Source organism: Pinus tabuliformis, chromosome 7 (assembly GCF_031772625.1).
Source record: "Pinus tabuliformis cultivar Carrire ecotype Pingquan chromosome 7, CPIR1, whole genome shotgun sequence".
Classification (NCBI taxonomy): domain Eukaryota; kingdom Viridiplantae; phylum Streptophyta; class Pinopsida; order Pinales; family Pinaceae; genus Pinus; species Pinus tabuliformis.
This window is the reverse complement of record NC_142293.1, coordinates 469,601,840-469,625,121: the sequence shown is the minus strand read 5'-3', so window position 1 is coordinate 469,625,121 and position 23,282 is coordinate 469,601,840. Positions and strand designations below refer to the sequence as shown.

The 23,282-nt window shown below is 41.0% G+C and overlaps 1 protein-coding gene across 1 annotated transcript; it reads left to right on the top strand.

Annotated features, from left to right (window-relative positions):
- The first annotated feature begins 1,626 nt into the window (after nucleotides 1-1,626).
- On the top strand, nucleotides 1,627-2,582 carry LOC149247977 (uncharacterized). The gene is made up of 3 exons (XM_089455976.1): nucleotides 1,627-1,762; nucleotides 1,862-2,032; nucleotides 2,159-2,582. Exons 2-3 carry the CDS (start codon nucleotides 1,881-1,883, stop codon nucleotides 2,535-2,537), a joined length of 531 nt encoding a protein of 176 aa, XP_089312102.1. The 5' UTR covers nucleotides 1,627-1,762; nucleotides 1,862-1,880; the 3' UTR covers nucleotides 2,538-2,582.
- The last annotated feature ends 20,700 nt before the right edge of the window (nucleotides 2,583-23,282 follow it).

The following is a 23,282-nucleotide window of genomic DNA, read 5'->3' as shown; positions in this document are numbered from 1 at the left end:
AGCTTTTCTACTTTCATGAGATAGCTTGCTACTATATCTGTTTTGCTCATGCAAGCAGTGGTGGGCTTGTTCCTTAGGAGCATCTTCTTGGATATGTTCACACTTTGATACAGGGTTCCTAAGGCATCTTACATACCTTTGGCAGTCTTTGTCCCAATGATATGAGGAATTAGGGGATCCTTAATTGAATCCATCAGGTTTTGCTTCATACCTACTATCTTCTTGTTGTCTTGCCAGATCTTTGCAATCTATAAGCAGTGCAACTTCTCCATATGATACCATAAATCTTCCATTTCCGGAGGTTCTTAAAGTTGGACACTGCCTCCAACAAGTGACTCTCTTACATATAGGGAATGTCCATTACTGCAGCTCCATTGAACAAATTTCATTCTTGGCTAACTGGGTCAACTAGCGTTTCACACCCCAAAAGTCTTCTCAGTCGCATATGCTGAACATTGGCACAGATCTTTCAGTCATTGAAGCTTGGACATACTGCACACTGAAACCCTCTGACAACTGAACATTGGCACATATCTTTCAGTCATTGAAGCTTGGACATACTGCACACTGAAACCCTCTGACAACTCTCTACTCTAGACAACTTGCCTCTCCATACCTGGAATCTGGGAGATTTCAGAAACTGTGCTCTGGTACCATTTTGATTTTCCAAACCATGGGAAACAGATTCTGCACTCTAAGAGAATTCCTACATGAAACTAAACAGCTAAAATCTTAAAGCTACTAAAAAATGCACCCTGTAATTATTGCTAGAATCTATAAACACATAAATATATAATGGAAACATAGTAAACTGACTGGAAAAACCTATCATTGCTTTTCATTACTTCTGAAAATGAATATCTGCTATAGAAAAGCAACTCACTGCTAGCTGCTGAACTGAACACTCAATGAATAAATCTATACCTTTACCTTTTCCTTTATAGATTGAGGAGAAGAGTAGGTACAATAAACCTAGACACATGCACAACAATGCCTCAAGTGAAGATGATCTGAGGCATGCAAGCGTGCACCCTATTTACTAGAGTGCATGTGCCTAACTGAACTTAGACTGAAGCTAAAAAATTAGAAAAGTGCTTAATACGACTGAAGCTAACAGCCCAAAACTAGTCCAACTCAGATGCTTACTGCTCCAGAGCTTGAGTCAGCATCTGATTCAGGTGAGTCACCTTCACATGGATGAGTTAGAAAAAATCTGACTTGGTCGAGTCTGTTCAGCTGATGCATCAACATAATTAAAAAAAGAAAAAAAGGAAGAAAAAATTAGAATAGTAAAACAATAAGCTCTCTACAGGTATAAAAGAGGGAGAACCTTGGATTTTACACACCAGTCTGAAGACGATACACCAGAAAGTGTGCAGCATAACACACCAGTCTAAAGCAAAGTTTACCATGAGTTTGACAAGGAAATTTCAATAATTTTTACTTACACTTTGTTTGGTGCCTAATGTTTGCATTCTGACTGAATAACTAACATTGTCTTGAAGCATGGCCAAAAGTGTAATGGGATATTATTGGGACAATTATGTGACTACGATGTATGATAAAGATAAAATTGCAGTGTGGCAGAAGTTAGAAGAACAGAATCGTGACTTCTTTAAAGCTTATTACACAAGGTTGAAGTTAAAGCAACAGATCATATTATTCAATCGTTTGCTAGAACAACAGTATCAGCTTATGAGACTACAGGTGCCACCAACTGGTCCTTTGGTTCCTATGCAAAATGGCATGCACCCTTCACCTGGTAAATTTTCTTGACCTCTTCTATCTCGTTGTTTTGTTGCCCCTTTTATTGGCATCTGATTGTTGGAATTGTCATTACTCATTTTCACCCTATTTGCAGTGCAGTCCAGCATCTACCCATGGGGCACCCTGTCTTGCCACAACCCCTTCTTCCAGCAACTGGACATCTCCATCTAGTTTCCATGTCATGTGGACTATCTAGTCCAGTTGTAGTGAATGGAATTCCTGCTCAGGGAAATTTTCAGTCAATTCGGAGGAGCTCCGCAACAGAGTAAGACTTATTTTCTTCCTTTTGTTTCTCAAATTGAAATGTTAATGCTCTTTTAGATGTTTTAATTCATAGGGAGGCCATTTTTCAGCTGAAGAAGTGGTCTTGATATAGTGGTTGCTGACACAGTAATATTACAGACAGTTCTATGGAAGTAGGTTCTGCTATGCAAACACCTTGCAGTGGTGTATCATCTATGACTGACATGTCATTAAGTCCAGCTTCAACCATGTCAAGTAGTCATTTCCCCTTCAATTCGACTGATATTTCAGGCATCGGTACAAATCTTATGCCCCTTGATGTGCCATTCTTATCTGGTGACACAGCGGGTCCAAATGGAGTTGGCACATTACAGGTTGTCCCAGACATTGGAGGAAGCAGCCTAAGGGACTCACTCAGATCACTTGGACAGCTGCCTCAGAATTTTAGTCTTTCAAACCTTACAACAGACCTAACAAATGGAGGAGGTGTTATGGTGTTACATTTTTTGGTTGTTTTTCCCTTTTAAGTAAACTAGATCATTATAATACAAATAAGCAGCTTTTAACTTTAACATACCTTGACAACGCACTCTTGATAGTGGGAAAATTATTCACTTCTTACTCAGCTATCTTCAATACTTATATTGAGGTCAGCAAAAGGAAAAATTATTTAAATCTATGTACTAGGTAAGTACTAAGAACCCCATAAACAAGCTAGCAAAATATAAACTCTGGATAGACATGTGATATGTACATTTTTGACCATATAAAAGCAGCATGTTTTACTGGGATTATTTCCTGTTTAGAACACAAGGAATAGATGAGGAAATAAAAACACAGAATTACCAACTTACCTCATATCTACGACCTCTAGGCTATTCAGTTGTTTGGGTGTTGACTTCTTTATGGTACAGATCTGAAGCTGAAGAAATTGCAGCTAGGTGCCAATAGCATTGATAATCAGATGCGGTTTGAAAGCACTCAAAGCTTAGTGAAAGATCACTAACCATCGTGTTAGAGGCTAGATTTCCCTCCTCCATTCCTTCCATTGTGAATGATGCATCTGTTTCTCACCTTAGCCTTTCTTGCTGCACGGCCACAGTGTAAATACATATGGACTGTATTGGCATCATGGAACATAGAAAATTCTGATGGGGAGATATAGTATAATCAATCAGAATGAGCACCAAGGATCCCTACATTTTCTACACAAGCTGAGAGTTTGAGGGAAGATTATAGAATTTTCTTCATCTTCTTTAGGAAATCCATCTTCATCTTCATCTTATAACTTGCTTGTGGGTCATAGGCCTGCCATTGAGGTGGCCATACTCCTGTGGATGGAACTTCTTTCCCTTGCTATTGCTATGATTGTGTTGCTAAAATATACAAGGATGGTGAAAGCCATATTATTAGACTCGGATGAGTCAACTTAGCTTGGCAGATTCAGATGGTTTTTTTGGCCAAAACCAGTCCAACTCAGATGCCAACTGCTCCAGAGCTTGAGTCAACATTTGATTCAGCCAAGTCACCTTCACATGGATGAGTTAGAAAAATATGACTTGGTTGAGTCTGTTCAGCTGATGCATCAACGTAATTAAAAAAATAAAAAAAGGAAGGAAAAAATAGAATAATAAAACAATAAGCTCTTTATAGGTATAGAAGAGGGAGAACCTTGGATGTTAATTCCTAAAGTTGATGGATATATTTATCATTACTTTATTTAAACTATATTTCAATGTTACAAGTTAAATGAATAACCCCATTCCAGGAGGTTTTCTGGTTGAATCAATTCCATCAGACCTCACATAGAGAGAATGTGGATATATTTTTGGCTTTCAACATATATGCAAAGCAAAGCCTTGTAAACCCTAAACTCATTTATCTGGTGATGTAAGATTAGATGGACTGATAAACCTTGTAAATCCTAGAGGATGATGTCTGTTAGATAGACTTGGGGTCATTTAATCCACTGGAGGTGGTTGAGTCAAGTGTTGGACCTTGAGGGGCACCCCTCAAGAGGGGAGCACATCCAGTGCAAACTTTGATCTAGAGGGCATTCTGGAGGATTCAACATACGCTAATGATATTGATGAGTCATGAGTCATGAATCGTGATTTATTGTGAAAATTTTGAGAAATCTTTGATCAATGCAAATTCAAAAATTTCACCTCAAGAGTCAACCTTGAGGTTTCCGAGATCAATTTCCTGTGAAGTTTCAGCCTTAGTGTTGAGTCTGAATTTCTGAAACATAGAATATAGCATTATATATATTTCATTTATGTCCAACCAAATACACAATGAAGCGCAAGAAAATAAACACTGTACAAACTTCAAGGGAGTTATGTTTCCATCCCTTAGGGCACATTCCTCAAGATAGAACAGATCTGAAAATAACTTGCTAACAGGTTTGTTACAGACACAATTTTTCCATCTATGCTTCCATATACTTGTTTAATCACTCAACAAAATATGTTAATTGTTTATGATAACTCAGTATGCCAAGCAGCATTAGAAAATATTTGTTCACCATGGGAAATATGCTGAAAATCAGATCTACAAGTACACAATGTTTGGAGTCTAGGCAGCAAAGTGTGCATAAGAATTATGTTTGATGTACATATGGACAACTTATCACAAGGTACATGATAGTTCTTCAAGCTTATCACAAGCTAGGACTCTCAACTTTCAAGTTCCTCCAAACCCTAGCTAGGGCATCCACCATTAATAGCGAACCCTAACCAGCAATACAAATGCCTAGCAAGACATCCCACCAAGTTATCTAGTCACACCAAAGACTTCACAACAAGCTAGCATCAATACTAACATGTTCATCCTTGTTATTTCACCAATCTTGCCTCACACAAGCTTTCACTTTTGATATTTCATCAAGCTATCCTCACACAAGCTCTCCAAGCAAAACATTCCAGGTATTTCTACAATTTCTTTTCCACAAACCCTCGGTCCTTCAAATTTCCTTTAGGTTTTGCCTCACATAAATCGTAGTGCCTTTCTCCCTTGTGTAAGACAAGTCCATCTTCAAGATACAAATGATGTAATGAACTCTTGCATGCTTACTACATGAATACTACAACTAAAGTCTATATCTTCCCAAATGTGCCCAGGAAAAACAAGCATAAACACCCAATTACATAATGAAAAATCATAACTTTGGGATTGGATGGCCCACCTTCAAACATACGATCCTAACAAATGAGCGAGGGTACACAATGGTTGGCTCAAGTGGCAGAGAAAAGTAGCATGTAAAAGCTATTAGGTGGTTGGCAAAGGGTTGTTGACTGCCGGTTGAAGACAAATCTAGGAGAAAAAATCTCCTATGGGGTCACCTACTGGTGGTGGGTAACAGGTACATAAGCAACCTAATATTTTCCTCAAGATAAGGTCTCCAAGTGAAGCACTCTCTCTTCAAGTTGTACATGTGTGAAGTTAAGGCTCCTCATGTGGTGTACCCTCAAGCATAGGCTCCAAGTGTCAAGTGATCGTCATTTCAAGGCTTCTTGCTCTCCAATACAAGTATCCATTGCTCCAGTGCTCCTTGTCAACATATGTGTTCCAGGTATACATACAACTCTAAGCAATGCACCCTCAACCCTAGCGTCCTCAAGTCAAGCACTTGTCCTCTTAAGGCATGCCAAGTGGTCCCAATGCCCCTACAGCTGAGGGCCCTCCTTTTTAGTGGGCAATGCTCCTCCTCCAAGGTAGATCGAATGACTCCCTATCTTACCTTTTTAAGACTCGCTTTCCTCTTCCACTCTTGGATTCAGCGCCTGTGTTGCTTCTCAAGCAATCTTGTTGGTGGTTATTATATTATTTATTTTACTTTGATTTTATAATAGTTAAGCATAACATAGAAACCTAGACTGCCTGCCATTTGGACTCATGACCATTCACTAGTGGGGCCTTTGACTTGGGCTTCATTTTTTATTATTTTTGTATATATTTGGGTTTTGGAAAATTTTCTCTTCATTTGTATAGGTGAAATATTTCAAGGATCATGGAAGAAATTGGCATGGGTGATGTCAGAAACCCTAGACGTCTAGGGTTTGAGGCTGAATTTCCTGAAGGACGTTAGCCAATTTTGGCTCATTTCTAGAGGGGTGTATTTGTCCGAAGGCTAGATCTGGCCTAATTGGGCAGCCACATCCCTAAAGAGGCTAAATTAGCCTAGCCACTGCCCTCTTTTGCCCTATTATGCTTAGCCGCAGATATTTTGAGGAGGTTATCATTGCTATAATTGTTATACTTTGATCCAACTTTGTTTTTGCAGGCCTAAATGAAATTTCTCTAAGGGTTTTTGGCAATATTTTCTAGTGAAAAGGAAGAGTTTTGAAGCATTTAGGCCAAACGTTGCTATAGGGCCTTGAGGGTTTGGTTCTCTTCCCCAATCATCTATTGCTAATTGATTTCTCTTTTTTTGCAGCTAAAACAACTCACTGTATGACTGTCATAATCCTAGATCAGATCTGAAGTTGATCATATAGTGGTATAATTACATCATAATCATTCTAAAGAGATCCTAAATAACACCAAGACTTATCACAAATGTTTGGTTGTCACCTTACGTAATTTTGATGACTGATTGAGTCTATTGAAAGACTAACATTATCATTGCAGAACTCTGATACAAGTTTGCAGCATTTTGATCTTTCCTTGCAGTGATTGTGCAGTGGCATCTTTACATTGTTTCTAGCGCATAAGCTTGGATTTTTTGATTGGCAGTATTCCTGGCATCTTGGTGATGCCTTTTGTGCCTTGATTTTCTAACTTGCTTGTGATTCTGGGAGGTCTGATATACTGCTTCTAGGATCTGATATAAGTTTGCAGAGGTTTGATTTAACTATTCAGTGTTGTTCTTAAAATCATAATTCGCATAAATCTCTTCCCTTTGCCTTGAGGATAGCCTAGATTTATCATTTGCATTATTGGGCTTGCATTGCTTGGCTTTCCTTACAATTTTTGAAGGACTTTTATGTTAAATTAGAAGTCTGCTATATGCATCATTAAATCTGATCATTAATATAGCAGTGGTAAGAATTGGATTCTAGAGTCTCTAATATTCATAAAGAAATAAATCTAATTGACAGGGACTCTTGTTTGGAGGATTGCAGTGAATTTTGGAGGATTGTTTAGGTCTGATATATCACCTACAGCAGTGATATAAACACCTAACAGGGACATAATAAGCAATCTACAGTCATACCTTCTCATTGGCATATATCTTGCATTGTTGGGTTACTTCACTAATAGGGATTGTATGACATCTCTTGTGATTTGTGGAAGGACTTCCATACCAATCTGAGGTCTGATATAAACCAGTGTTGCGAACATCTCGATAACATCTCGATTTTATCTTGAAATCACAATATTTTGGCCTAGTCGATGTTTGCTGATTTTTAAAAATATTTTTATGGTATCTTAATTTTGCCGATGTTTACCGATATTTTCCTGATTTTTACGATTTTTTGGTTTTTTGGACCATTGCCAATTTTATCCCGATGCCAATGTTCGCAACATTGATATAAACACTGTAAGGGAGAGCCCTTCTTGGGCATGTTACAAATGTATTTAAGTCTATAGGATTGTCTAATTGCCCTCCAAGACAAGCACATGTTTCTCCTCTTTTAGTCGGCCTCGAGATGAGGTAGAAACTCATGTCGGATAACTTATTTTGAAGACACATCCCCTCAATAGATCATGTTGGCTTATTTATGTAGACAAACAACTATATATATGCAAGTATGATCTTCACATTTCCACAGCCAGAAATTTGGATATCTCTCTGAAGTTCGGATAGGATTACAGTCAGTAAGTTCAGATACTTCTGAAGTTCGGATGTCAAAGGAACTCGGATAGGGATGAAGGAGCAGTGAAGAGCTTTAGGGCTGGACACAGTTGCAGTGACAAGGAACAGAAATATGTTTGGATCTCTCTGATTTGGATCACAGTTACAGTGACTAGTAAAGATACAAGTTTGGTCTCAATACTATAGTCTACAGCAGAAGCACACAGTTCGGTCTAAGGCATAGAGATTATAGTTTGGTGCTATGAAGGAGCTAGAGTTCTGAGATGTATCACAGTGTTTTGGTGCTGCTACAGTGATCACATTTTGGTGACATCACATTGATGTGTTTCGGTGCTATCTCTAGTGTATCTACAGTTTGTTGAGGAGATAATCTCAGTGCTAAGAAGGTCAAAGTAGAAGAGGAGTCAAGAAGAAGAAAAAAGAAGAAAGAGAACTAGTGTCTTGGTCTTGGAGTGGATAATAGGACAAGGGTCTTGGTCTTGGTATTGGTCAATTGGAATTTCTATAAAAAGAATTTTGTGCATCGGTGGGTCAAACTCTAAAAATATGCTAGAAGGGCCTGAGGTGGGCTCCCAATGTTTAAGATCCAAACTCATACTAATCTGCTTGAATCCATCCAAACCTGTTCGAAGTTTGATTTACCCCTAACTGTTGTAAATGGTCTGTGATCCAAATTATCTAAATGAGGGCATGTGTGGATGGGTCAGACTCCAAAAATAAGCTAGGAAGGGCTTGAGCTGGGCTCCCAACGTTCAAGATCCAAACTCATACCAATCTACTTGAATCATCCGAACCTGTTTTGTCCTCAACTGTTGTGAATGATCTGTGTACAAATTATCCAAATGTGTGCCATGAGTGTCTGGGTCACTACATTCTTCAAGATTAGTTGGCTTTGGTCAATCTACTTATGAATGACCTGTTGAGGACTTTGACATGAGTTATCATTAAGTTTCTTTTTTATTAGGACATATCCTATAGGCTTTCTGATTAGAGATGCCTTACCTCTTTGATTAGGACATATCCTATAGGCTTTCTGATTAGAGATGCCTTACACAATCCCTTGCTACACATTCTATCACTTCTTCTCCCATTAACTCTTTTAGTCATTCAATGACATTAATATATTTGTTCTTTTTTTCCTTCTCTACCTGCCATTGCATTTAGTTTTTTGGTGGACAATTGGTGGAGCTTATTTATATACAAGTATCTGATAGGCTAACACGCTATTGTGAGTTGCAACTATGAAACAAGCAATTTTAAAAGCCTTAAGTTGATTACATGTTAGAATTTATTTAATGTTTTTTTTTTCCCATTGAATATAGTGAAATTTCTTTTATAATTATCATAGGTGAGCGCAAGGACGAAAAGACTCTTGATAAATTGCATGCTGAAAGACAAGCTAAAATTGATGAACATTATCATTGCAGAACTCTGATACAAGCTTGCAGCAGTTTGATCTTTCCTTGCAGTGATTGTGCAGTGGCATCTTTACATTGTTTCTAACGCATAAGCTTGGGTTTTTTTATTGGAGGTATTCCTAGCATCTTGGTGATGCCTTTTGTGCCTTGATCTTCTAACTTGCTTGTGATTCTGGGAGGTCTGATATACTGCTTCTAGGATCGGATATAAGTTTGCAGAGGTTTGATTTCACTCTACAGTGGTGTTCTTAAAATCATAATTCGCATAAATCTCTTCCCTTTGCCTTTGAGGATAGACTAGCTTTATCATTTGCATTATTCGGCTTGCATTTCTTGGATTTCTTTACAATTTTTGAAGGATTGTTATGTTAAATTAGAAGTCCGATAGACGCATCATTAAATCTGATCATTATCATTAATATAGCAGTGGTAAAAATTGGCTTCTAGAGTCTCTAAAATTCATAAAGAAATAAATTTAATTTACAGGGACTCTTGTTTGAAGGATTGCAGTAAATTTTGGAGGATTGTTTAGGTATGATATATCACCTACAGCAGTGATATAAACACCTAACAAGGACATCATAACCAATTTACAGTCATACCTTTTCATTGGCATATATCTTGCGTTGTTGGGTTAATTCACTAATAGGGATTGTATGACATCTCTTGTGATTTGTGGAAGGACTGCCATACCAATCTGAGGTCTGATATAAACACTGTAAGGTCTGATCATATGTTGAAAAGTGTAACTAGGTTCGGTCTTTATAATGACATGTAATTGTGATTTTTTAAATGATGTAAAGAAGAAAAATAAAATCATCATTATGCTTGCTTCATGGGTTTCATGAGCAAGGGATTTTATTTTTAGATGGCTCCCATTTAGAGCCTTTAGGATTTGTCATAAAAGTCAAAGAGTCAATATCATGTATGGAGAGCCCTTCTTGGGCATGTTACAAATGTATTTAAGTCTATAGGATTGTCTAATTGCCCTCCAAGACAAGCACATGTTTCTCCTCTTCTAGTCGGCCTCAAGATGAAGTAGAAACTCATTACGGCTCACTTATTTTGAAGACACATCCCCTCAATAGATCATGTCGGCTTATTTATGTAGACGAACAACTATATATATGCAAGTATGATCTTCACATTTCCAGTCAGAAATTCAGATATCTCTTTGAAGTTCGAATAGGATTACAGTCAGTAAGTTCGGATGTCAAAGGAACTCGGATAGGGATGAAGGAGCAGCGAAGAGCTTTAGGTTTGGACACAGTTGCAGTGACAAGGAACAAAAAGAAGTTTGGATCTCTCTGATTCGGATCACAGTTATAGTGACTAGTAAAGATACAAGTTCTATCTCAATACTACAACAGCGGCACATAGTTCGGTCTAAGGCATAGAAATTATAGTTTGGTGCTATGGAGCTATAGTTCTGAGATCTATCACAGTGTTTCGGTGCTATCTCTAATGTATCTACATTTTTTTGAGGAGATGATCTCAGTGCTAAGAAGGTCAAAGTAGAAGAGGAGTCAAGAAGAATAAATGAGCAGAAAGAGAACTAGTGTCTTGGTCTTGGGTCTTGGTATTCGTCAATTGGAATTTCTATAAGAAGAATTTTGTGCATGGGTGGGTCAAACTCCAAAAATATGCTAGGAAGAGCCTGATGTGGGCTCCCAATGTTTAAGATCCAAACTCATACTAATCTACTTGAATCCATCCAAACCTATTCGAAGTTTAATTTATTCCTAACTGTTGTAAATGGTTTGTGATCCAAATTGTCTAAATGAGGGCATGTGTGGATGGGTGAGACTCCGAAAATAAGCTAGGAAGGGCCTGAGCTGGGTTCCCAACGTTCAAGATCCAAACTGATACTAATCTACTTGAATCATCCGAACTTGTTTGTCCCTAACTCTTGTGAATGATCTGTGTACAAATTATCCAAATGTGTGCCATGAGTGTCTGGATCCGTACATTCGTCAAGATTTGTTGGCTTGGGTCAATCTACTTATGAATGGCCTGTTGAGGACTTTGACATGAGTTATCATTAAATTTCTCTTTGATTAGGACATAGCCCATAGGCTTTTTTATTAGAGATGCCTTACACAATCCCTTGCTACACTTTTTGTCACTTCTCCCATTAACTCTTTTAGTCATTCAATGACATTAATATATTTGTTCCTTTTTTCCTTCTCTACCTGCCATTACATTTAGTTTTTTGGTGGACAATTGATGGAGCTTATTCATATACAAGTATTTGATGGGCTAACACGCTATTGTAAATTGCAACTATGAAACAAGCAATTTTAAAAGCATTAAGTTGATTACATGTTAGAAGTTATTTAATGTTTTTTTTTTCCCATTGACTATAGTGAAATTTCTTTTATAATTATCATAGCTAAGTGCAAGGACCAAAAGACTCTTGATAAATTGTGTGTTGAAAGACAAGCTAAAATCGATGAACTTAAAGAGAGGACAAACAATCATTGACTCAGTGGCTTATTCACCAGCCCAACTATTGCAAAGGATTCAAACTTGATCTTTACAAACAATTGCATCTATGCAAACTACAAATGTGATATTGGATAGGCAAACCCGTCCATCAAAAGGACAAAGTGCCCACAAGAGTGTAGCTTTAACAACTCATCAAGATTCTTTATCAAAGGTAGGTGATGTTGCCACAGTTGAAGTAAAAAGATTGCATGTGACCACCTCAACAATGTCATTAAGTTCTCCCTCTAGATAATCACTAACATATGTAAAAGAGAATTGTTGTAAATGTTGGAATTTCTAAGTCTAACCCGTTAGAAATTTTTCTTGTTCTATCTGGTTTATTTCACCTACTTGTTTAATTACATAACAAGTTATTTACCATGTAAATACTAAAAATAAACACAAGTACAATATCAACATCTACATATCATCAACTGAAAGAAAACAAGCACACAAGTGGCACCATTATTTTGGACTAATGTCCCCTGAAAAACCCAATGCAGGAAAACGGTGTAGCTATTCAGAGGGTTATATCATTATGTAGTTTATCTGAGTACAACTGGGTGCCTAAACCGGCTCACCCGATAGAGAAAAATATACGGTAGGAATACCTATATATCCAGAAACAGGTATTCAAAAAACCTGCCCCACGAAACCGTCTCTGGCACAACTGAAGCTCAACGCTGGCCCTTCTGGCCACTGTGTCAACCTCCTACTGACTTGCGTCAGCTCCGAGACCCTCTGCGTCAGCCTTTTGAGGCACTGCGCAGCCTCCGGGAGCCTCTGCGTCACTCCCTCTGCCCTCTTGGTGGATGATGCAGTCTCTCTGGGCTCTGTGTTGTTTTTGCTGGGCTCTGCGTAGCCTGGACTAACTGCTACTCTCGTTCTCTCCACTTCTGTGCTAGTCTCCTAGTATTTTCCCTGCCTATCTGCCTCGTACTCACTGCCCCTCGCTGCTGATCACTGATTCAACTTTGCTTAGCAACCCTGCTCTAGCAAAATGAGTCACTGATCACTCTGGTGTATTCTCCAACTGACCCTCAAGCCTCCTCTTATACTTTTCATGTTGGTCCATCAACGACCGAGATTAAATCTCTAATCAATGGATAAGATTAGGTTTGACTTGATCCATGAATTTTGGAACCTTCTAACCCAGTTTTATATTAATACCCATTAATTTATTTTTCCTAAGTTTAGACTTAGGAACTCCATTAAAAATATTAATTATTTTAATATCTCCCAAACCGGTTAGAATCTGCCCAAACCATTTCTAGGTCTTGGAGATCTAATGTGTTTTAGCCTCTCCACCATTTTTCATGGCAAGAGCACATCCGATGCTACCCCAAATCAACACACCCTCTTAGCAAGGATTGTGCTCTAGTAATACTCCTCACTGAGCATCACTCTGATTATTTGGCATCGATACCTATGTTGATGCTAGGCCTCCCCGCCCAACATCCCTGCACTGCTTGATCATGTACTGCTGCCCATGGCCCTACCACTGCCACTGTTGCATTCGTATGATAGCTCCCTCTGCATCCGTGTTGTTGTTGGTCCATCCTCCCAGCACTGCATTTGCACTACATCCCCTCTCATCAGGTTGCATCGTGCTACTGCATACTGCGACTGCACTATAACTAAATTATTAAGAAGTAAGTAATTGATCCACCCAACTACTGACATCCCTGTCAGGCTAGAAACACTCCCGATGTTGAAGCTCCCTCTACTGATCTCTGCGCTGCTGCAACTCCCTGCATCTCACACCGTTGCACACCTCTTTGTGCCATCCTGCATTGGTGCAACACTCTCGTGCCTCTTGCACTGTTGCAGCTTGCTAGCCTTGCGTTGTCCGAGGACTCCTGCACTGTAGCACTCTCTGCCGCTTCATCCACTTCTACCTCTATCGACATTCGCCAGTCTTATTACTCCTCTTCGGGGCTCCCGTAGCAAGGTATAATCCAAGAGGTTTGGTACCTCAAGGATCCTGCCCCTCATCTCCTGTAGTCCTCCTGACTATAGCTCGATGTATCCCCACTTCTTGTCAAGTGGCACATGAGCACTCATGGCACAATCGTCATCCTGCTCGACTTCTTTCTCCGCCTTCGTTGGCACTACTTCCAAGTCAGAAGTCTCTCCCTTACTCTTCTTCCTAGGACACTGGTTCGCAAAATGACCCAGTTCCCCACAATGGAAGCACTTGACCTTGGAGAGGTCCTTTTTCTTTCTCTTCTCTTGCTTTTCCCACAGATGCTAGAGCCGCATCCTCTTCTTCGTCCTTCTTGATTTTGACCCCTTTGTTGCTACACCCCGCCTTGGTTAGCCGTCTGATCTCTTCTTGACGAAGAGTCGCCCAGAGTTCTTCCCAATCCAGAAGACGACTCCTACCCAGTATGCTCTAGACAAATACCTCCCAATCCTCGGAAACTACGTTAAGTGCGGTCCTCACCATCAATTCCTCATCTGGCATGGCCCCTATGGAAGTTAGCTAGTCACGAATCTCCTTCAATTGACCGAGGAAGACATCTATCTGCTCTCCCTTTTGCATTTGGTATGCCCTTAGTTGATTCTCTAGGAGCATCTTCCTCTGCACGGAAGTATGCTGGTACAATGTCTTTAAGGTGTCCCACATCTCCTTTGTCATTTCCTTCTCGGCAATATGTGGCACCACATGATCCTTGACCCCATCAAGGATGATGCACTTAGCCTTAGCCATTGCCTCCTCGTACCCTTCATTAGCTACCGAGTCAACGGGGATAGCTATCACGCTCGAGACGAAGCCCTTGATGTGATGTCTATCTAGAATGGACAAGATCATGGCCTTCTAGACCACAAAGTTGGACGCTTTGTCTAGCTTGTCCTGATCTCTCAGCCAATTCACGGCCATCTCGTTGCTCTTCTTTCGACTCCGCCGAGTCTCTCTACTTCCTTCCTGGAAGTCCTCTGTTCGACTCCTACTGAGTCTCTCAACCTCCCATCTGGAAGTTCTCGGTTTGACTAACTCTAAGTCTCAATTTCCCTTCTGGAAATCCTTCTGCCAATGTCAAGTTGCCCCACTCTGATCGTCTATGCAACTGCAAGACTGATCTGGATTCCTTGGCTAGAAATCTGCCTCGGCAACAACTCCTTCCAGCTTGGTCTTGCCCTATTAGGTATTGTTTTGACCATAGTACCCCACCAGCTTCGCTCCGCAAACTACCCATAGCATCCTATGCCCTAGAAACTGAAGGATTGAGCCACTTGGCTCTGCGCAATCCTGACAACGACAAATCAGCTCCCTCAGCCAACTGCGTCAGCCCTTCTGGCCTCTGCGTGAGCCTGATTCTGCCTCCCTCAGCCTCTATGTTGGCCTTTCTCTGGCCCAGACTGATTCACTCCTTCCTCTGTTGCCTTCTGCATGGATCAGCTATGTCACTTGGGACAGCTGAATCTGCTGCAAATGCTCTGCTCGGTTGATGCCTTCAGTTTTCCTGTGATCTGCAACCACGCTTCGATACCATGTTCGAATTTCTATGTCTAACCTGTTAGAAATTCTTTCTGTACTATCTGGTTTATTTCACCTACTTGTTTAATTACTTAACAAGTTATTTACCTTGTAAATATTGAAAATAAAAAAAAGTACAGTATCAACATCTACAGATCATCAACTGAAAGAAAACAAGCACACAAGTGACATTGTTATTTTGGACCAATGTCCCTGGAAAAACCCAATGCGAGAAAACTAGTGCAGCTATTCAGAGGGTTATATTATTATGCAATTTATCTGAGTACAACTGGGTGCCTAAACTGGTTCACCTGACAGAGAAAAATATACGACAACGATACCTCTATATTCGGAAACAGGTATTCAGAAAACCTGTCCCATGAAACCCTCTCTAAAACAATTGCAGCTCAGCATTGGCCCTTCTGGCCATTGCATCAGCCCCAAGACCCTCTGCATCAGCCCTATAAGGCATTGTGCAGCCTCTGTGATCCTCTGCGTCACTCCCTCTGCCCTTTGCATGGATGACGCAGTCTCTATGGGCTTTGCATTGCCTCTGCTGTGCTCTATGTAGCCTGGACTGACTGCTGCTCTCGCTCTCTCCACTTCTGTGCTAGTCTCCTAATATTGTCCTTGCCTCTCTGCCTCGTACTCACTGCCCCTCGCTGCTGATCACTGATTCAACTTTGCCTAGCAAACTCGCTCTAGCAAAATGAATGATTGATCACTCTGGTGTATTCTCCAATTGACCCTCAAGCCTCCTCTTATACTTTTCCTGTTGGTTCATCAACGACCGAGAATAAATCTCTAATCAATGGCTAAGATTAGATTTGGTTTGATCCATGACTTTTGGAACTTTCTAACCCAGTTTTATATTAATACCCATTAATATTTTATTTTTCTTAAGTTTAGACTTAGGAACTCCATTAAAATATTAATTATTTTAATATCTCCCAAACTGGTTAGAATCTGCCCAAACCATTTCTGGGTCTTGGAGATCTCATGTACTTTAGCCTCTCCACCAATTTTCATGGCTAGAGCACATCCGATGCTACTCCAAATCAACAGTAAAGATGGAAAAACCTCCAAAATTCGTAGCCTTTGATATTCATCCTTCAACTCAGTTAGAATATATTCAACACCTAAATGCCACTGGAAAACTTATATCAATTCCTCAATCAACAGTTCCACATGTAGTCACCCAAAGACATGCCAACATGCAGGGTAACATGATCACCACTCATCAACTTCAAGGCTCACAGGATGTAGCTGTTGTAGGGAAAATAATACTAAGTTTCCATTCAACAACACTGTTTACAATTTCTTCCTTAAATTATGCTATAGAAAGGGAAACTAAGACGCAGGGCTCTCTCACCCGCTCAACTTGACTTTTTAGTCGAATCAATTATCAAAATGCTTTAGTTGTCTTCAAGAGTGGGTGATAGAAATCATTTCAATAAACAAATTTTGAATTCCAGATTAATGTAGTTTTGGCCTCATACTAGTGAGAGACTCTTAGCCTTGCAAGTTGCTGCCATGTATAAGAGTTTGGGTGAATCTGGAAGGTCTGGAAATTTAAACTCTCAACAAATTCCTTCGGGGAGAAATCTTAAGCATTTGTTCCGTGGCTCATGATTAGCACCAATAATTACCAGCCACACTAGTCAGTCAAAGATGAAAGACGTTGAATCTACAGTAATTGTGTGAACCCCAACAACTATGTCATTGCTAATGATGGAGGGCCACATTGCATATCAACACCAATACTATTTATCTAAAGTAAACATTGGAGCTCCAGTTGCAATTCTTCCTAGTAAATGTAAGAAACAAGTGTCACAACTCATTCTCTAGCATCTAAATATTACTCAAGCTTGAGGGCATCTTCCCACTACAAGGTTTTGAGCTACTACGTGTGAAAATTCTATCACTGCAACAATTGATTTATTTTACCTACTTATTTTCCAATAAGTTATTTACAAAAACCCTTCAGTAAACATTAAAATAAATTTTGCTGCAGACATGACACCATAATACAGAAACAAATACATGCACAAGAATCAAACACATCAACAGAGATATTTTTGGACAATTGTCCCCGGAAAAACCCAATGCGGGAAAATCGGTGCAACAGAGGAGGATTTTATTAACCAGTTATTCTTGACTACAACTAGGTGCCAAATTGGCTTACCCAACAGAAATAAATTCTCCAGCACCCTCCCCCAGACTCAGCGTCAAACTTGCTGGCCTCTGCGCAGCTCCCAAACCCTCTGCGTCAGCTCCTGCCTCTCTGCGTCAGCACTGGGCCTCTCTGCGTCACCCACGCAGGCCCTCCAGTGACTCCGCAGTCCTGCTGCCTCTGCGTCTGCCTCTCTAATCTCTGCGCTAATATTCTGGTGTTGTTTTTTCCTCTCCGTTCTGTACTCGCTACCTCTCGTTGCAATCTAGACCACTAGTTCGATTTTCTCAGCAAAGCCCGCTCCAGAAATCGAACTAACTGGTCTCCTTCAGTGTGTTCTCCATTTGACCCTCAAGCCTCTTCTTATACTTTTCCTGTTGGTCCTTCAATGGCTGAGATTATATCTCTAATCAACGGCTAAGATTAGATTTGGCTTGATTTGTGTCTTTTGGAACCTTCTAACCTAGTTTTATATTAATACCCATTAGGAACTCCATTAAAAATATTAATTATTTTAATATCTCCTGAACCGGTTAGAATCTTCCCAAACCATTTCTGGGTCTTGGAGATCTCATGTACTTTAGCCTCTCCACCAATTTTCATGTCTAGAGCACATCCGATGCTACCCCAAAACAACACTCCCTCTTAGCGAGGATTGTGCTCTTGTAAGACTCCATGCTGAGCATCACTCTGATTATACGACACCGGTACCTGTGTTGATGCTAGGCCTCCCCGCATAACATCCTCTGCACTGTTGCATCTTGTACTGCTGCCCATGGCTCTGTTATTGCCATTGTTGCATTCGTACGACAACTCCCTCTACATCCGTGCTATTGCTGGTCCTTTCTCCCAACACTGCATCTGCACTGCAACTCCCTCTGCATCCATGCTACTGCTGGTGCTTCTTCCCAACATTGCATCTGCACTGAAACCTCTTCTCATCATGCTGCATCGTGCTACTGCTGATTGCTACTGCACTGCAACATCATACCCATTTCTGTTACTGAAATGGATTCTTTATGATCCCCATCTTCTCCATGAAATAATCAAACTTTGTTCTTCCAAGGGCCTTGGTAAGGATGTCTTCCACCTGTTCTCCTGTAGGAGTGTAGCTCAACTGTACAACTCCTCGTTGGACACAGTCTTTGACAAAGTGACACAGAATATCAATATGCTTTGATCGGTCGTGAAATACGGATTCTCAGAGAGCTTGATGCAACTCTGATTATCACACATGATCCTAGTCGCCTCCATCTTTCTTCTGAATATGTTCTGTTGTAGTAGCTACAACCACCCTCCAAATTTTTTGCCTTAGCCTGTTTTTGGGCCTCCTTACCAACCTTCACAGTAGCTTGCCTTGCTTCGTCAAGTCCTCAAGCTTCAATGTCTTTCTTGCTCAAAGGCAGCCTGTCGATCACAGTTGATCTTTTCCTTTCACATGCTGCTCATCCGGACTTGGTCCAGCGGCAGGCTAAGCAACTTCCCAGTGAAATTTGCGCATTTCTGGAGGGCAACCAACAGTTCCCTCCAAGAATTGCGCAATTCCCTCTGACAGCTTGTTGGTCTCCTGGATTCCGCAATCTTACCAACCAACCCCCCCAGTAGGAATTATGAAATTCTTCCCATCAACAGGAAGTTCAACTCAGGATTTGCGCAAATCTGGGCACTAGTCAGTTGTTGGGCCTAGAAATTGCGCAATCCCCTTGGGTAGTCAGCCCAACTGACAGTGAGAAATGCACATTTTTCTCCATCAGTCGAGCAGTTGCTTGCATGTGCAGTTGAGTTGACCGGTTCCCTCCAAGACTGAGCAAAACATATTTGCATGCATAGGTTTCTTCTCCCAAGGCAGCATGCAAAGGCATCCCTTGTTCTAGGGATCTATGTTTAGCAGTTGAAGGTTACATGCAAGGAGAAATTCAGAAACCTCCCTCCAAGTGTTGCGTCCCCTAGATTTGTGGCTTGCGCATCATAACCTTGATGTTATCCAAATTTATCAATCGAACGCTGCAGAGCTCGTTCCTCACATCAACCTTATAGCTTTGACATCATACATCACATTTAGGAGTAGTTGGCATGTTCAGCTCAATTGTTTTGGGTTAACCTCGCTTCCCATGCCTTGTGTTGCATTTCTGTTGCTTTTTGGGTTTTCGCTTGTATGAGTATTGTTTGCTTGATTTCTTTGAACGCCTATTGTCGTTTACATATATTCTAGCTTGTCCTAGCTCTGTTTCAATTTTCGTTGCTATCTCATTGTTGTCGCATGCATGAAATTGTTTTGCACGGACGTTCGCCCAACCAGCGAACGACCTCACCCACATGCATGTTGATCTATTTGCTCAATATTCCATTCATGTTTTGCATGCATTGTTTATCACTTCTGCTATCACTTAGTGTCGCCATGCATTTCATCAACTTAACTTGCTTTCAGTTGCCCGTCGGCGAGTCGGGCCAACCTTGGCCCGGTCTCTACCTTCACTAAGGCTGCATTGCGCAATCTGGAGAAGGAAGGCTCACCTTCCTCTCTAGATTTGCGCATTCTGGCCCAGCACTGACCTCCTGGACCGAATTACGCATTTTTGGAGGTCAGTGGTTGCTTGGCCCAAAAATTTGCGCAAATCTGTCCTTGGGCCAATAGTCTTCCCTAGTTGGAATCGCGCATTCCGCAACCCCAGCAACCAACTGCCCAAATGGATTGCACATTTTGCAGTTCCAGCAGTCAGTTAGTCTCCCAGCAGCCCGAACTATGCCTTGTGCAATCTTGGCAATCGGTCTCCTGAACTCCCGACCGAAATTGCGCAACCTTCACGATCATTCACCTAGGTATGTTGCAGGTCAGTTCTCATGTTCATTTTGGTTTTCGACTGACAGATTTCTTGCTATGAGTGTTGCCATGTCTCCAGGTATCACAGGTGTTCATCTACCTCTCAGCAGTACATGTACAATGGTTTCCAAGAGAGTAGAGATGAAGACACCGTTCAGAGCACACTTGGGGATGCAGTCGATCAAGTGTCCATGGGCTTACCTACTCACGAATACATCAAGTTGTTCATGGACAAGGACATCAAGTAGCAGCATCACAACGAGCAGCATCATGAACAACAGCCGAAAGCAACATACCGAATGTAGCGAACACAGCAAATGCAGCAAACGCAATGGATGCAAGAGAAAGGTTGTTGACAACATAGAGGCGGAGCAAAGTTGCAAGATCAAGCAGATCCATTGATAATGAAAGCAACTTTGGAGACCTAGACTATGAAGTGACAGTGCGACATGAATATCACGTGAAGGCAGAAGATGGAATAAAGAAGGAGTTGCATGTGCCAAAGCAACAACTCAGGGAGAACATGAAGCTGCATAGACAGACCAATGAGTTGCAACAAGAACATGAACAGCAGTGGGTGCAACATACATTCACGGTTGAAACTACGCCAGTAAGAGTTAAGGATCTATCCCAGCAACGGACATAGAGCAAACATGGTGAGCGGTGTTGTTGATCGCATGAAAAGGATCCAACGGCATGCATGTCGTTGAGCGCATGCATGCAATCCGACCCATTCAACACACTCACCAAAGCGAAGATAGGAAACAAGTCCAACTGGGGTTAAACATGCACTTCAACAAGTTGATGCGCATGACCACCAACACACACTTGAATATCAACACGGATACTATGCATCAATGTGTTGCTAGTTCAACCATACCTAAGAAGACCATGCGCATGTTAGGAGACGAGTTGGATGAAGGGGCCGAACCAGTGCACTGATTGCAACAGAGGCAAGAGTTCGCTTCAACAAGATGTCACCATGAGGTGCATGCACACCATCACGGACGACCAAGCTTGGCATCAGCTCACCGGCTTCACCATCACAAGCATTTCAGGGAATTGGTCTCACCACAATGGATCGAGTGCCAGTGATGTCTTGCCAGGCTTGCTCAAACCATGTCTCACATGTGTATATGTGCATTGTAATGTTGAGTCATGTCAAGTGTAAGTCAAGTGTCAACAGTTGGATGTAATAGTTATAGAGTAGGTGAAGAGTCATGAGGGTAGTTGAACTGTCACAAAGGGGAATGTGAAGGATCACCCCACCCTTTGCTATAAATAGTCCCTCATAACTCATTGGAAAGGCTTTTGGTCAGCCAACTTTCTACTAAGACAATCTTGAAGAAGGCTTGGACAGTATTGTAACACGCCTTGGCTTCTCCACTGCATAGAGCTAGTACATATTTTTGGAGGAGTAGGCGGATGTGTTTGTAACATTCTACTAATAGGTCTAGCAGGTGTACATGGTGTATTGTATGATTGTGACTTACACTTCTTTATACAATAAAAGCCAACACATTTTCATGCATATGTTGTTATTGTAGTTGGACTGCTCCGGTTGCCTTAATGATATATGTTGTTTAACTTACGTACTTGTGTATGAACTGATTCACATGCAATTATATGAATCTTGTTGTTAATGTGTTGCATATGTTGTTAATGTTGTCATCGTCTGTGTCGATTGCTCTTTGAGACACCAGAAAGACCTTTCTTTGAACCTTGTTATATCAATCGTCACACTTGTCTCAGACTAATTCGTGAGTGTTGTTCATGTTATCTTACCTTGTATGTTGGACTGTGACATCCGTGTCAACTACTCTGTCAGAAGCTGTGCATGTCCTTTATGATGTGTGTTCCTCGCTGAGTTGGGACTGATCCCTTTCAACCTAGAACTCACCTTCACCTTCCTCTCCCTTTGAAGTGTTGGGACCTCTCATACTCATTCCTTGACTCACTGCATCAGTCACACCTTTGCTACTAACAAAGTTATCTTACTTGCCTCTATGCGACATCGCGGTCAAGGCATTACCTTACGACCCACTGCTGGGACTCCTACACCAAATGGTTTGAGGTCTAATTAGGACTTCTTAACGGGGAGATCCCCTTGACATGTTGGCAGGTTCAACACCATCAACATGTTCACAAGCAGTTTTCTAAGCCATATGGCCTCTCACGAAGTTGTGCTTGCAACCATATATTCTGCCTCAGCTGAGCTCAGAGCTATGGAATTCTGTTTCCTATTGCACCAGGAGGTCATTCCCGATCTAATGTTGAAACAGTATCCAGAGGTCCTTTTCTGATCCACTAAACTTTTAGCCCAATCTGCATCAGTAAATCCACTCAATCAGATACCCTTACTCCTAGTGTACAAGAGTCCATAATCGACTGTTCCCTGTATATATCTAAGAACATGTTTGGCTGCTGCCCAGTGCGCCCTCTTCGGTTTCACCATGTACTGACTGAGGGTGTTGACAGCGTAACAAATGTCTGGCATGGTATTGACCAGATACATCAAGGACCATATGAGCTGCCTGTATAAGGTGGGATCAACATCCTTGTCTTTTGATGCATCAATTTTCTTCCAGTTGGTGATCATTGGAGTCGCCATGGGTCTACAATCCTGCATCTTGAATCTCTTCAGAATTTTTGTAGCATATCTCCCTTGTCTAAGGAAGATCTCCCCCTTTTGCTGCCAAACTTCCAACCCCAGGAAATAATGCATCTGTCCCAAATCCTTCATGTCAAATTCTGTGGTTAGATTCTTCTTATAGTCCCCGATGAGCCTGGATGATCCTGTAAGGAAGAGATCATCCACATATAATACTAGGATTAGAGGCTCATTCTCTGCAACCAGAGAGTAGAGATTTGGATCTGGGTCACTCTTGACAAATCCCATATTCTACAAGTAGCCATCAATTTGACAATACCATGCTTTAGGTGCCTGTTTCAACCCATACAAGGCTTTCTTCAATCTGCATACATGAGACTTTTTCTCATGTGTCTCAAAGCTTTCTGGTTGTTCAATGTATACCTCCTCTTCTATCACCCCGTTCAGGAATGTTGTTTTG